Raw genomic sequence first — 12,679 nt, 5'->3', positions numbered from 1 at the left:
AAAGTGAAATTAATTTTTAAAACAAATTAAAAACGGAATGAAATTAATTCTTTAAAACAAAATCAAAATGAAATTAATTAAACTAGTCTCAACTTTACAAACTAAAATGAAATTGAATAACTGAATAACTGAACTATAAACAAAAAACTAAAACATAAATAATATTCAAAACAGAGAGTGCGTAGTTCGTACATATTCACGGTTTGGTGGGCCGGTCCCGGTTCGGGCCGTGCCGTGCCGAACCTTTATGGTTTGGCGGGCCGTGCCGGTCCGGTTCACGGTCCTCAACCCCAGATCCGTATTCGGCACGTTGTCCTAAGCGGTCCAGTCGGGTTTTGAACCGGCCCGTGTTTAGACGGTTTCGGGCGGTTGAAAAGGCGGTTCGGTCAGTTTGGCCCGAATGACCACCTCTACTCACAGCTCATGCATCTGGGCTAAACCTGTATACATATGGCTGTGGCCCGTTTTTCTTTTCTCATTAACTCAAAACAAAACATAAACTTCATGCAAAAGCATTAAAAATAAAAAATTCTCAGTTTTCATCCAACATTGTCCAGTCCGTCCATGCCTTCACTGTGAAGGTACATATTTTATTCGATACTCCCTCCATTTCAAAACAATAATCGCTTTGACTTTGTGCACGTATTTTGAGATGAAAAAAAACATACTTCTACATGTTATTTTTGAATTTTTTTCTGAATAAAAATAAAGATGTTAAATTTTTATTCAGAAAAAGAAAATTTCAAATATAATGTGTAGAATTATGTTTTTTTTACACCTCAAAATACGTGCACAAAGTAACTATTTCAAGAGATTTAACGGTTTTCGTATAAATTATATAATTTTGATGTATATTATTTTCAGGATGCAAAAGGTAACGAAGTAGAACTAAGCAAATACAAGGGCAAAGTTCTGTTGATTGTTAATGTTGCATCTCAATGGTATGTTCAAGACTTGAATAATACTCGAGATTAATTTTATTTTAGATATAAGATTTAAATGCTAAGTTTTGTTGACTTGTTTGATCTGATGCAATGGCCTCACCAATTCAAACTACACAGAACTGGCAGATTTGTAGCAGAACTACAAGGATCAAGGTGTGTTTTATTGTCGCAATTACTTCTAGTAAGCGGAACGAGGGAGATACTATCTGACCAAGAGGTCGTCTGTTCAACAAGTTTTACATTCTAGTAATTAAATGTTCTTCTGCTGCTAAACAGCAAAGATTCCGGCTACTGTCTAGAAAAAGAACACTGGATATATATTATTAGACAAAATCTTCAGCACAATGGAGAAAGAATACATGGAACATTTGATAATCGAACAGGGTAACAGACTAATTACCGTGACTTGAGTTGCAATAACTGGCATGCTTGGAGCCTGCAACAATTTCTTGTTAAGTTAGAGCATACTATCAGTCCTTGCAGGAAGTCGACGGAAGAAATTGACAGGCACAGAAGGCAGACGATAGCGGAATCTGGGATGCCTCATCATGTATACCCCTGCCAATGCAGCAATCACCTGGAATGGTGTCACATACAGCACTATAGCAGCTACTACGCAGAATGTGACATAGATGGAGGTAGCGCGAGGGTCCCTCCAGCTTAACAATGATTGAACACGCTCACCCTGTGTAGCAATATCACCTACCACTGTTTGAATTCTACCAGCTACACTCCTCAGGCGATCATACCTCATTCTGACAATCTCAGGGTTACGACTTGTGGGGAATGTGTCGAATTCTTCATCAAGTTCATCAGGGTGCACTGCCTCTGCCTGTGAGATCTTTGTGTTCATGTGAGGAGGGTATCTTGCCCGGTATCGAAAGTTCCAGATTCCAATCAGAAACATGTAAAGGAAACAAGTAGGCAAAATTAGTTCTGGGAAGCAAACAAGCATAACATATAGGACATGGACAAGCACTGTTGTGATGGGGTTTTTCCACATGCATATATCCCCAAACCATTTTCCAACAGCAAATAATCCCGAAAAAATTGACATGAGACGGAAGAAATTGGCCTTGCTGCGGCGCATGCTCCACAAATGTGAGTCCACATCAGACATATACTCCACGACCTCCTTCCTAAGAGGGGGCTCTGCACGTCCCAGGCGCGCTGCAACTATGTTCACAGCCTGGTGACGCAGCATGTCAAGCTGCATTACGCTAAATGGCCTAGCATAGTGCATTTTCGGCAACAGAGGTTTAGAGTATATGTACATCATGTTTACAAAAGAAGTGCATGAAAACCTTATTGCCAAATGCACCTCCCCCATCTTCTTGACACCAGTAGGGTGAAGAACAAGTAGAGGATAAGAGTGTGTGTAAACGCGGCCAGCTTCAAGTGTAGAAAGGCGAATTCGTACCTTTCCAATTTGCAGGTCCTTGCCCCCTTTTTCCCCTAGCTGGCTATTGTCAAAAACACCTATAGTTAGAACTGTAGCAGTATCAAACACCTCCCAAGTGTACTGCTCATTGTATTTTGGACACAAATTATCAACAATTGTGCGCGTCCTAACCCATTTATGACCATACTTGGCTACACAATATGTGTCTGATGTGCCCCTGCCATCTCTTGTTTTCATAGGGTGGAGTCCAACTGCATTGAGAATACCAAGTTCCAGAACCCCAATAGATGGCTTCCAAAGTTGTTTTGCTGTCGGACGAAGATCACTGCTGTAATGTGTAGATTCATCAAGAACATGGTAACCACCATCTAGACAGACTCGAAGATGGAGCCTGCTAGAGAACTTCTCTCTTTTTAGCTGATCCACGTCTATAGCGACAGGTTTCTCCAAATTAAACCAACGAGAATGGATGAGACGATCATCAGCACGCTTCTCCACCATGCTTAAGGGGATGATTACCCTCCCCAGAATCTCATCTTTTCCAGGACCCACACGATCCTCAACAGTAAGGACCAAATGATCTTCAAATGGTTCTGCGGCAACAAATATGAGATCCTCATTCCAAAGAGGATTCAGAGACCTTGCTTGAACTGTCTTTGTTTTGAAAACCTGGCTCCCTATATGTGCCTTTACATATACGTCAGGGAAGCGAGTTCTCTCTGTTGGAACCAAGTCTTGGGCCTCAACAACATTCACACGAACATACCATAATCGCGGTGCATGATAGACCTTTGACCGAATTAGTGTTGAGGCAGCTCCGGAGCTGTCAATAGGCGTTGCTGCATCAGAGTGCCAAGCATCAGGAAAAGCTTCATCTGCTTGGGTACCAATCCACACTGCAAGCATCAGTTCACTCTTAATTTTCTCTCCTTTCTTATCCTGGAGTCGGTACCATTCAGGAGCCAGTGGACTATCAGGTGGAACACGCATAGGAACTTCATTCAGGTCAAACCTTACAAGGCCAACAAAGTCATCTTTCAGCAGATCTTTGTCTTTAACTACAACTTCCAGGACCGATGCCTGCATTCGCTCCCTTGAGAATGCAAAAACAACATTCCACATTGGGTTCTGCTGTTTCTCCATATGCTTTGTGACTCCTCTGTAATTACCTATTCTCACCTCAACAAAAGGATCAAGACTTCCAGTAATATCCATGGCAGGAAGTTCACGAGCCTTAACAACACGTACAAAAAGAAAGTGCATTTTTTCTACAAGATCATAAGTACAAGCAGCCTTGTCTGTATGAAGTATTCGCCCCCCTACAACTCGTCCTCCTCCAAGAAATGGGCTCGTCTCTTTAAGTGCATAGTCAACTGGTTGCACTGATGCAGCAGAATACATGCGGACAAGTTTTGGGGGTTGTGGTTCAGCTTTCATATTATCAACCCCATATTTTGTTGATTCATAAACTGACATAGAAGGGGAATGCTGCTGCTGCATGTGATGACTAGGATTTGGAAGATGATGGAAACTGTGCCTCGATTCAGATTTGATATTAGAAAATGCCCTAGATACTTGAGCTTCAGCTGCGTGGGAATGCATTTCAGTCTCTTCAGCTGCATGTTGTGATTTAGAGGCCTTCAAGGATGCATCATCAGTAATATAAACCCTCAGACCGAGTTCTCCTCTCACACGTGAGAAAATTCCACGCTTTTCCAAAGGATAGTGCAGGACTACAGCATCAGAGTGGGGAACAAAGGATGTCCCGTTGATGGAAACCTTTCCAAGAAAAGAATTTGATTGGGCGATTTTGATATTATTGTAAATGTATGCTTCAAGAGTTAGATTGTGAAGGTTGGATGGATCGGAGATGTTAAAGTAGAAGCTTTCATCCCAGACTGGGCTCAGGTCTTTCTCTTTGATGGTTGTGCGGTGCCTTTGGCCATCAAAGTAGAGTTCCACATAGGCATTGGATGAGCCTTGCCCATCTTTTGGCAGAAGGTTGTGGGCACTAGCTACATCAACTCCAAGCTTAAGGTTGTTCATAGCAAAGTTGTTGGAAAAAGGATGTAAATCACAAGAATCTGGAAAATTACAGACGACAATTAAGAGCCTAACAAAATGAATAAGCCCGAAAAGAAGTGATCAAATCAATATACTTCAAGAATCCAAGAAAACAATATGCTTCATGCAAATTCTCTCCCTAACAATAAACTTAAGTTAATAAATTATGTTCTGTTCCAAAAAGAGTTGCTAATTCATATCTAAAAAACTCATCCAGAAGGATCATCTAAGAAAGATATACAGAAATAGTAATCTTCTAACATGTCAGCAGAACAGATCGAGTATAGACAATACCAGGAATTCCAACATCCCAACAAGTGACAGCCTAAAACATTTCAATGACCTTTAAAACAAATAAAAAAGCAAGCAGAAGTATATACAGAAGCTGAAGTCCAGTGCAAGCCTAGTTCTCAGAACCTCTAATACTAACAGATAAGAATGCTCATCATAAAATTGCTGCAATAAAAATGTAGCATCTACGAAAAGATAAGCACTAATTACATGCTAAATATCTCTATTAGATCGCGTAAATCAGGCAAGAATAAATCGACAAAGGCCAAAACAAACTGGATGCAGCAGTTTTCACCTCAAATTGCTTGTATTAGCCCTTCACTGAAATTTCAAGGTTTGCAGATTTAGCTTAAAATTTTGACAAATAATTCTTCTGAAAAATTCAATAGAGAATAATGGCCAACAATATGGAGAAGTCCAAAACAATGTTTACTTAACTTTAGCTAACAAAACTAGGGAAGATCTTCACTTTGGAACTGAGTAATTAAAATAAAGAACTCTATTAAATTTGAGTAAGATTCAGATATACAAACAGGTCAATACTTTTCTGGAACCATGTGCTAAACTACCTCGTGTAAAGATCTAAAGACTTTAAAATATGAGTTGATAAAACTAAAAAAAAATATTAACTTAAATTAACATGCATGAAGGTTGAAGAAAAATCCTTAATTACCGGTAAAGACACATGATTACAAGTACTAAACTTTACTTAATCTCAACTACATAGACATGCATCAAAGCAGTACAGACTACAGAGTCCTAGAAAGTAATGTGGTAAAAAGAGAAAGGTGAAGATACAAAATAACAAAAAGAAAGCTGGAGTCCTTTAATCTGAACAAAAAGAACATAACTTTAAGGTACTCTTTATACAGTAGATAAAACAAAATTCAAATACTATGTAAAATTTTCAAAATATAGAAGAAAAATTATGGAACCAATAAGAGCAGATCTGTCAGATAAGTACATGTCTCAGATAAGCAGATTATGAAATAAATGAGAAGTAGCAGAGATTTGGTCAATTTTAAAATTTTAAATTTTTGTCACAGACAGTAATTAGTACATGTGCACATGTGTTTCATACCGGAGACTAATTTTGGGAGGTTGTTTCCGTAAAGACCGGGTTCGAGAGAAAGTGCAAGTACATTGATGAGAAAAGAAGAGAAGGAGAAAGGGAGTACCTGGGTTGGCTTGGAGGTCTTGAAAGTTGAAATCTTTAAGGAGTGTAGGCTAAGTGAATGAGCAAAATGAGCAAGAAAATGTAGAATATATTATGGGCATGGAGAGAAGTATGGGTGTATGGGGAGAGCTGCAAGGAGTTAATAGAGAGAGAGAGAGAGCAAGAAGATTGAAGAGATAGAGGAGAGTAATTTAATGGGGTTTTATCAAAAGGGTGGCATTAGTGTCTTTTTGGTAAGGACACCATATTAGTTGTGAGGAAGGTGAGTGATTCTCAGTGAGATCTTCAAGGATGTGGTAGTTTTGATGGAGTAGTGTGCATTATGTACAACAACAAGATTTGACTTGCTTTTTGACCGTCTGTGTCTTACTCAGTTACTCTGTGTCAATGTTGCCACTACATGAATTCTGTTAATCGGACTCGATTTATTTGATTTATTCGTATGTCGAGTATCTGATTGATAAATTCGAGATAAAATGAAAAGTCCGAGTAAGATTTCGAAATATTGAATAGGGCACAAGTACACGATTTTTAGTCACATGGAATGTAACTGTGTGTACATATAAATGATATACTGGGGACCAAATCCACTACTAGTACCAGTGCAGGATCAAAGAGATAGAAATAAAAGAAAAGAAGGTTCCAAACGATAATAATGGACCATTAGAAATGGCTCTGTTGATAATTGATCCCCTGCATTTCTGCATAATGATTTGCTAGTGATATGCTGGTATAATCACGTCGGGTTCCTGACGAACAATTGCTGCAATTATCTATCGACGATGATCTTAAAATATCTAAGATTAAGAATTTTTGGGTGAATATTAAGAACAACTTCACTCATTCCACGTCACGGATTCTCTATAAATAAGAAAAAGACGGATAATAATCGTTTGTCAATGACCCGACATACTATATTATATACTGCACACATGTAATGAAGCAGTAGGTGCAGCATTATGGGGATGGGTCCTCAACCTGAACCTGCGCCTGGGGAGTGGTCACCTTCTTCTGTCTGTACTTTAAATTATTAGTATATTATTATTTTTCATTATTATTTTTCATAACTAATTATGTCATCAGTGTACTTATGTTCAGATTAATACTAGTAATCCAAAACAGACGGTGATTACCTCAGATGTTTCGCATATCGATGCACTTAGATCACTACTAGAATCCAAGGATAACAGATGGATTCATAATTTTCATACAGTTATTTCTTTTTATTCTTTCAAGAATAAGTGCATCGATAATATGTTGAGCAAAAATAACAACCGAGTCCTGCTGCTTCATTGATCACCGACTAATTCATGTTTCGTAGCTGGCTGAACTCCGGAGCTCATCAGATTAAATCTCCAATTATTTTATTAATAATCTGATTAATCTCCAATCAATTCTTGTTCAGTGTCTTTATCAATTAAGTATGACTGATTACCTGTTACTCTTCCGAGAATTTTTTTATTAATGATTACGAATGACTTGTTTTTCGATATTTTCGGTATCGGTTCAGGTCTTCAGGAGTAGTAGTACACTAGTACTGATTGAATTTCTAAAGAAATGAATTAAACATAACCAGCATTTTGATAAAGCTGAAGGAAGCAATTTTATTCAAGCTACAATTATACAGGAACTAAGCAAGCTAAATGTGTTTACAAGTCTAACTTATTGCTTTATTACAGATAAAGGCATAGAAATCACAATCTTAAAGCTTAACTGAAGTAAAACAGCAGATCTTTTTACACATGAAAGCATAACATCAAGTCATCAACTTACATTACTCAACAGTAATGCCACCAATCTCAAGAGTATCCAACACCTTTGGCCTCTTGTAGTACCTCAACAGAAGAGAACAGCAGACCACACTGACTGATGATGCTGCCATTGCAGCTCCCGCGATCCAGGGTGGCAAGCGGAAGCCTGTTGAAGGGAAGAGGACTCCAGCCGCGATAGGGATGCCTAAGAGATTATAACCTAAGGCCCAGATGTAGTTGAGACGGATTCGAGTGAAGGTTTTTCTTGAAAGATCAATAGCAGTAATGACATCTTCCAGGTTGCTTTTCATTAGAACAATGTCAGCTGCCTCGATGGCAATGTCTGTACCAGCGCCTATTGCCATTCCAACATCAGCAGCCACGAGGGCTGGTGAGTCGTTGATTCCATCTCCCACCATCGCCACAGTGTGTCCCGATGCCTGCCATGATATTAGTCATTAAAACCACAACAGAATAAATCTTAAAATTGCTCTGCACTGCAGCCTTACATTTTCTCATAATTCTGAACTTAAAACGCCTAATTTTTTGCGACGTAGTCTGGAAATGTATGATCATAAAATTGTGTAATGTGGAATGTTATGACTATTTAAGGAACTTGGAATATTTACCTGTAGTTCCTTCACTTTTTCAGCTTTAAACTCAGGTTTGGCTTCTGCAATAACTGTGTCGATGCCAACTTCCTTAGCAATGGACCTAGCAGTTCCCCAGTTATCACCTGTCACCATAATACTCTTGACATTCATAGATTTGAGTATAGTAATGACTTCACGAGCACTCGGCTTTAAAGGATCAGATATGGCAAGAACTCCAGCCAACTCCCCATCTATGGATACAAGAATCCCGGTTTGAGCCATTTCTTCAGCTTCTGCAAGCATTTCCTCTGCATCGAGTGGAATATTAATGTTGAGATCCAACATCAGGCTCTTGTTCCCTACAATTATCTCTTTATTACGAACAGTAGCCTTCACGCCATGTCCTGTAATGGATTCAAAGTCTCGGGCTTCTGGCCAAGCAGGGTTTTCTTCATCTTCTCTAAATTTCTTAGCATATTCTACGATCGCCTTCCCCAAGGGGTGCTCACTGTTTACCTGACACAAGTTTGCCAAAGCAGGGAGAATGATCTTCAGTAAAACAGAAATATACAATTGCTAATAAGAGTCATATACTTAAGCTCTACTGATTTACAAGTCTATTGTAGAACAAACTGATTCTAATAACCAATTTACCTCAGCTGCAGCAATCAACTCATAGAATTCTGCAAGTACCATGTTTTTTAAAAGTTTTGTGTTAACTACCAGTGGCTTGCCCATTGTGAGAGTCCCGGTCTTGTCAAAGACAATGCAGTTCACCTAAATGATAATGGAAAGCGTTAGTTATGTTTAACTTATTCGATCTGACTGTAAAATCTTTAGTATTCTAGAGCATCACTGGTGACTTTTCTGACCTTATGAGCACTCTCTAGGGCCTGGCCACCTTTGATCAGCACACCTTGAGTAGCACCAACTCCTGTACCAACCATCACAGCTGTTGGAGTTGCCAAGCCAAGAGCACAAGGACAGGCTATGACCATGACAGAAATGCCAAACTGGAGCGCAAGCTGGAAGCTATCCATAGAGGAGGGGATCCATGATTTCGGGTAGCTGTTATATTTTCCAGCTAAAAACCAAGCGAGCCAAGTGATGACAGAGAGAGCGATAACCTGCAGAACAAAAAGTTGTTAAGAAGATCGTGAAAAATGAATTCAGGCGTAAGGTCTACTTTCATATGTTCATAGTAGAAAGCATTGTAATGTTTACCATTGGCACAAAAAATTTGGAGATGCGATCAGCAAATTTCTGTACTGGAGCTTTAGCCATCTGTGCTGACTCAACAAGTCGAACAATTTGTGCAAGAGCACTCTCTGAGCCTACGTGTGTTGCCTTAATATGTAGCACCCCGTTCTCATTCACAGTGCCTCCTATCACGGTATCACCCTGCCTCTTGGCCACTGGACGAGCTTCTCCTGTAATCATGCTCTCATTTACGTGGCTTTGTCCCCAAATGACAGTACCATCTGAGGCTACTTTTGCACCAGGGAGGATCTTTATCACATCATTTCTTTGGATCAGTCGGCTGTCTATTTCTTCCTCAAGTACTACATTACCTTCCCTGTCGAAGGTCAATAGTGTTGCAGTATCAGGAGCCAAGTTCATAAGTTTGGCAATGGCCTCAGAAGTCTTTCCCTTGGCCAATATTTCTAAATATTTCCCAAGGAGAATAAATGAAATAAGCATAGAGCTCGTCTCAAAGAAATCTGTTGCCTCAAAATGTGGAGACGTAGCAGCTCTCAAGACCAAGTATACAGAATAGAAGTAGGCCGCATTTGTTCCCAATGCAATCAAAACGTCCATGTTTGCAGAACCATGCTTCAATGACTTATAGGCACCAGTGTAGAATCGCTTGCCAATAATGAACTGCACTGGAGTAGCCAGTATCCACCTCATTAGTGCCCCGATCTCCAACATATTGACAACTTTTCTTTTTAATCCATGCTTAATTCCAGGCACATACATAAAAACCATGGATGTTAAGAATATCGGAATTGTAAAAATCAAACTCCACAGGAAATATTTAAAATATTGTCTGATTTCCTGTCGCTTATGCGCATCCCTTCCTCCTCCTTCTCCTTCCGGGTATATTTTTGCCTTATACCGACCTGATCCTGTATTCTCAATGACTTGGATGAAATTTCTTGGTCCAGTCATATTTGATTTGTAAGAAAGAGAAAACTTTTGGAGCTCAGGATCAATATCTATATCTTCGACTCCTGGCAGTGCTTCAAGAGAGTTTTCAACAATTTTAATAGAATTAACAGATCGCATTCCATCAATTTTTAGTTCAACTCTACTAAGATCTTCCCCTGAACTGATTAGGATGGCCTCAAACCCAGTGTCTTCTATTACATCCAAAATTTGACCCTGTGTCACAATCTTCGGATCATATTGAATTTGAGCTTCTTCAGTTGCTAATGCGACTTGGGCTTTGTGTACGCCAGGTATAGCCTGCAAAGCAGATTCTACAGTTGTGGAGCAAGTGCTGCATGTCATTCCCTTGATAAGGATTCGGCATACTTGTGTGGATTTATCACTGTTCTCTTCTTTTATCAAACTGGCTTCGAATCCAATATCTTCTATGGCCTCACGGATTGTCTCCTCCTGCTCACCAAAACACAGTAAGTTTTGGTACAGATATAAACATCTTTACTTAAACAACAAAGTAACTATTAAACCTCCACAAAAAGATGAGAACATAAACGATAACAAGAGGAAGATCATGTTTTCCGCTGATAATATCCATCAACCACTTGTTTAGTTATCATTCAATGTAAAATCAAGTTTCTCAGACAATAATCAGCACATCAGTTCAAAACTATCCTAGTGTCATAAACAACAGGTTAAGTACTTTGGAAAAAACTCAGATGTCTCCACAATATTTTCTTATTCTCCGTCTCCCTCCCCTCACCAATACAAAGAGAAGGTATCAGTAATGAAACAAGTCATCCTAGCTTATACTTTTTTTTAGCATAAATAAGCCTCATATACAAAGTTTATCAGTGTCTGACTGTCTGTACATCGAGATCTCTGCTAAAGTTAATTTGAATTAAGGCCAATATCCATCATACTGCAGTGTTTTCGGTATGAAAATCTACAAATTAAAAAACTTATGTGTGTCCTGCCAATGATACGGTTAATCTTATGCAGTTATAGTTACAGTCTCCCCCACTAAATGAACTTATCACAAGAGGAAGGCCTTAAAAGAAGGTTAACTTGGTTAAAGAACTAAACAGAAAGCATACAAGTGGATGCTGTTAAGAAACAGAAATATTATTCCAGTGCTAATCTTTGATTATTATAACTTGAAAACTCAGCAACATGTTGCAACTAACAAGAATATTACAACTAACTTTGGCTCTTTTATACGTTACTCCATCTCAAATACAAGTAGAGTCGCAACCAGTATTTTCTATATCAGTGATTCAAAGGATATAGTAGCAATACATACACAAATTCAGGCTAAATATTCATAATTCAATATGAAGCTACCTATTTCTTCAAGTATAAAATTGGTTTGTACACAGGTTAGGGTCCCAAAAACTGATTTTGACCAGTATCCCGGAAATCTCAGGACCTAAAGGGAAAACATAGGCACATATAACCACCATGTGCCGCCACAGTCCATCTAAACCTACCCTCCTTTCACATAAGAATACCATATAATTTGAACATAAAAATACCATCAAAACAAAAACTCATTCATAAATTCATATGCAAAGATCAAAAACCCTAACCCACAATTTTCAATTATTTCGATAAAATTGGTTCTGTACACAGGTTAGGGTCCCAAAAACTGATTTTGACTAATACCCCGAAAATCTCAAGACCTCAAAGGAAAACATGGACACATATAGTCATGTTTCCACCAAAATCCATCTAAACCTACCCTCCTTTTACAAAAAATATGCCATATAATTTGAACATAAATATACCATCAAAACAAAAACTCATCCATAATATCATATGCAAGGATCAAGAAAGGCTCTTACATCAACCAAGGAGGGATAAAACATGACCTGAGCCCGATTATTCAGCACATCAACAGCAGCATCCTTGATCCCGGGAAGCCGCTTCACCGCCTTCTCGACAGACGCTGCACAGGCAGAACATGTCATGCCAATGACAGAAAACAAGGCCTTGGACTCGGATCCTCGAATCAGCTTCTCTTGCTCAGATGAAACACCTCTAGGGTACTTTGTCATGGAAGGATAATGTGGTGTGGGAGATAAATCTCCATGACTCTTTTGCCGAATGCATGTTATTGATAATAATCTCGACGCCATGAAGATAAATTTACGAGTGATCTTCAGCTAGCTAGCAGAATAAAATGTGAGATCAAATTTGAAAATGCCCTAATATATATAGGATCGGAAGGTGAAATGTTCGGTGGGAATTAAATATAAACTAGCGGCAAGGTCGCTGTGAACTTGTTTGTT

At 39.0% G+C, this 12,679-nt stretch overlaps 2 protein-coding genes across 4 annotated transcripts; both read right to left on the bottom strand.

Moving 5' to 3' along the window:
- Positions 1 to 1,144: 1,144 nt before the first annotated feature.
- LOC108200978 (multiple C2 domain and transmembrane region protein 7) lies at positions 1,145 to 6,192 on the bottom strand. 3 transcript variants are annotated; one of them, XM_064089721.1, is made up of 2 exons: positions 5,783 to 6,192; positions 1,145 to 4,430 (listed from the first exon to the last, which is right to left on the bottom strand). In XM_064089721.1, the coding sequence occupies exon 2, from the start codon at positions 4,390 to 4,392 to the stop codon at positions 1,402 to 1,404; it is 2,991 nt and encodes a 996-aa protein (XP_063945791.1). In that variant the 5' UTR covers positions 4,393 to 4,430; positions 5,783 to 6,192; the 3' UTR covers positions 1,145 to 1,401. The 3 variants fall into 3 exon arrangements, with proteins under 3 accessions (XP_063945791.1, XP_017224756.1, XP_017224762.1); XM_017369267.2 differs by having other exon boundaries at positions 5,880 to 6,192; XM_017369273.2 differs by lacking the exon at positions 5,783 to 6,192 and adding an exon at positions 4,997 to 5,608.
- Positions 6,193 to 7,456: 1,264 nt separating this feature from the next.
- Positions 7,457 to 12,663, bottom strand: LOC108201003 (probable copper-transporting ATPase HMA5). The gene is made up of 6 exons (XM_017369293.2): positions 12,233 to 12,663; positions 9,447 to 10,844; positions 9,095 to 9,349; positions 8,877 to 8,999; positions 8,259 to 8,738; positions 7,457 to 8,069 (listed from the first exon to the last, which is right to left on the bottom strand). The coding sequence occupies exons 1-6, from the start codon at positions 12,524 to 12,526 to the stop codon at positions 7,653 to 7,655; spliced, it is 2,967 nt and encodes a 988-aa protein (XP_017224782.1). The 5' UTR covers positions 12,527 to 12,663; the 3' UTR covers positions 7,457 to 7,652.
- Positions 12,664 to 12,679: the final 16 nt, after the last annotated feature.

This window comes from Daucus carota, chromosome 1 (genome assembly GCF_001625215.2).
Source record: "Daucus carota subsp. sativus chromosome 1, DH1 v3.0, whole genome shotgun sequence".
Taxonomy (NCBI): domain Eukaryota; kingdom Viridiplantae; phylum Streptophyta; class Magnoliopsida; order Apiales; family Apiaceae; genus Daucus; species Daucus carota.
Note: the sequence above shows the minus strand (reverse complement) of the source record. Positions and strands in the feature narration are given on the sequence as shown.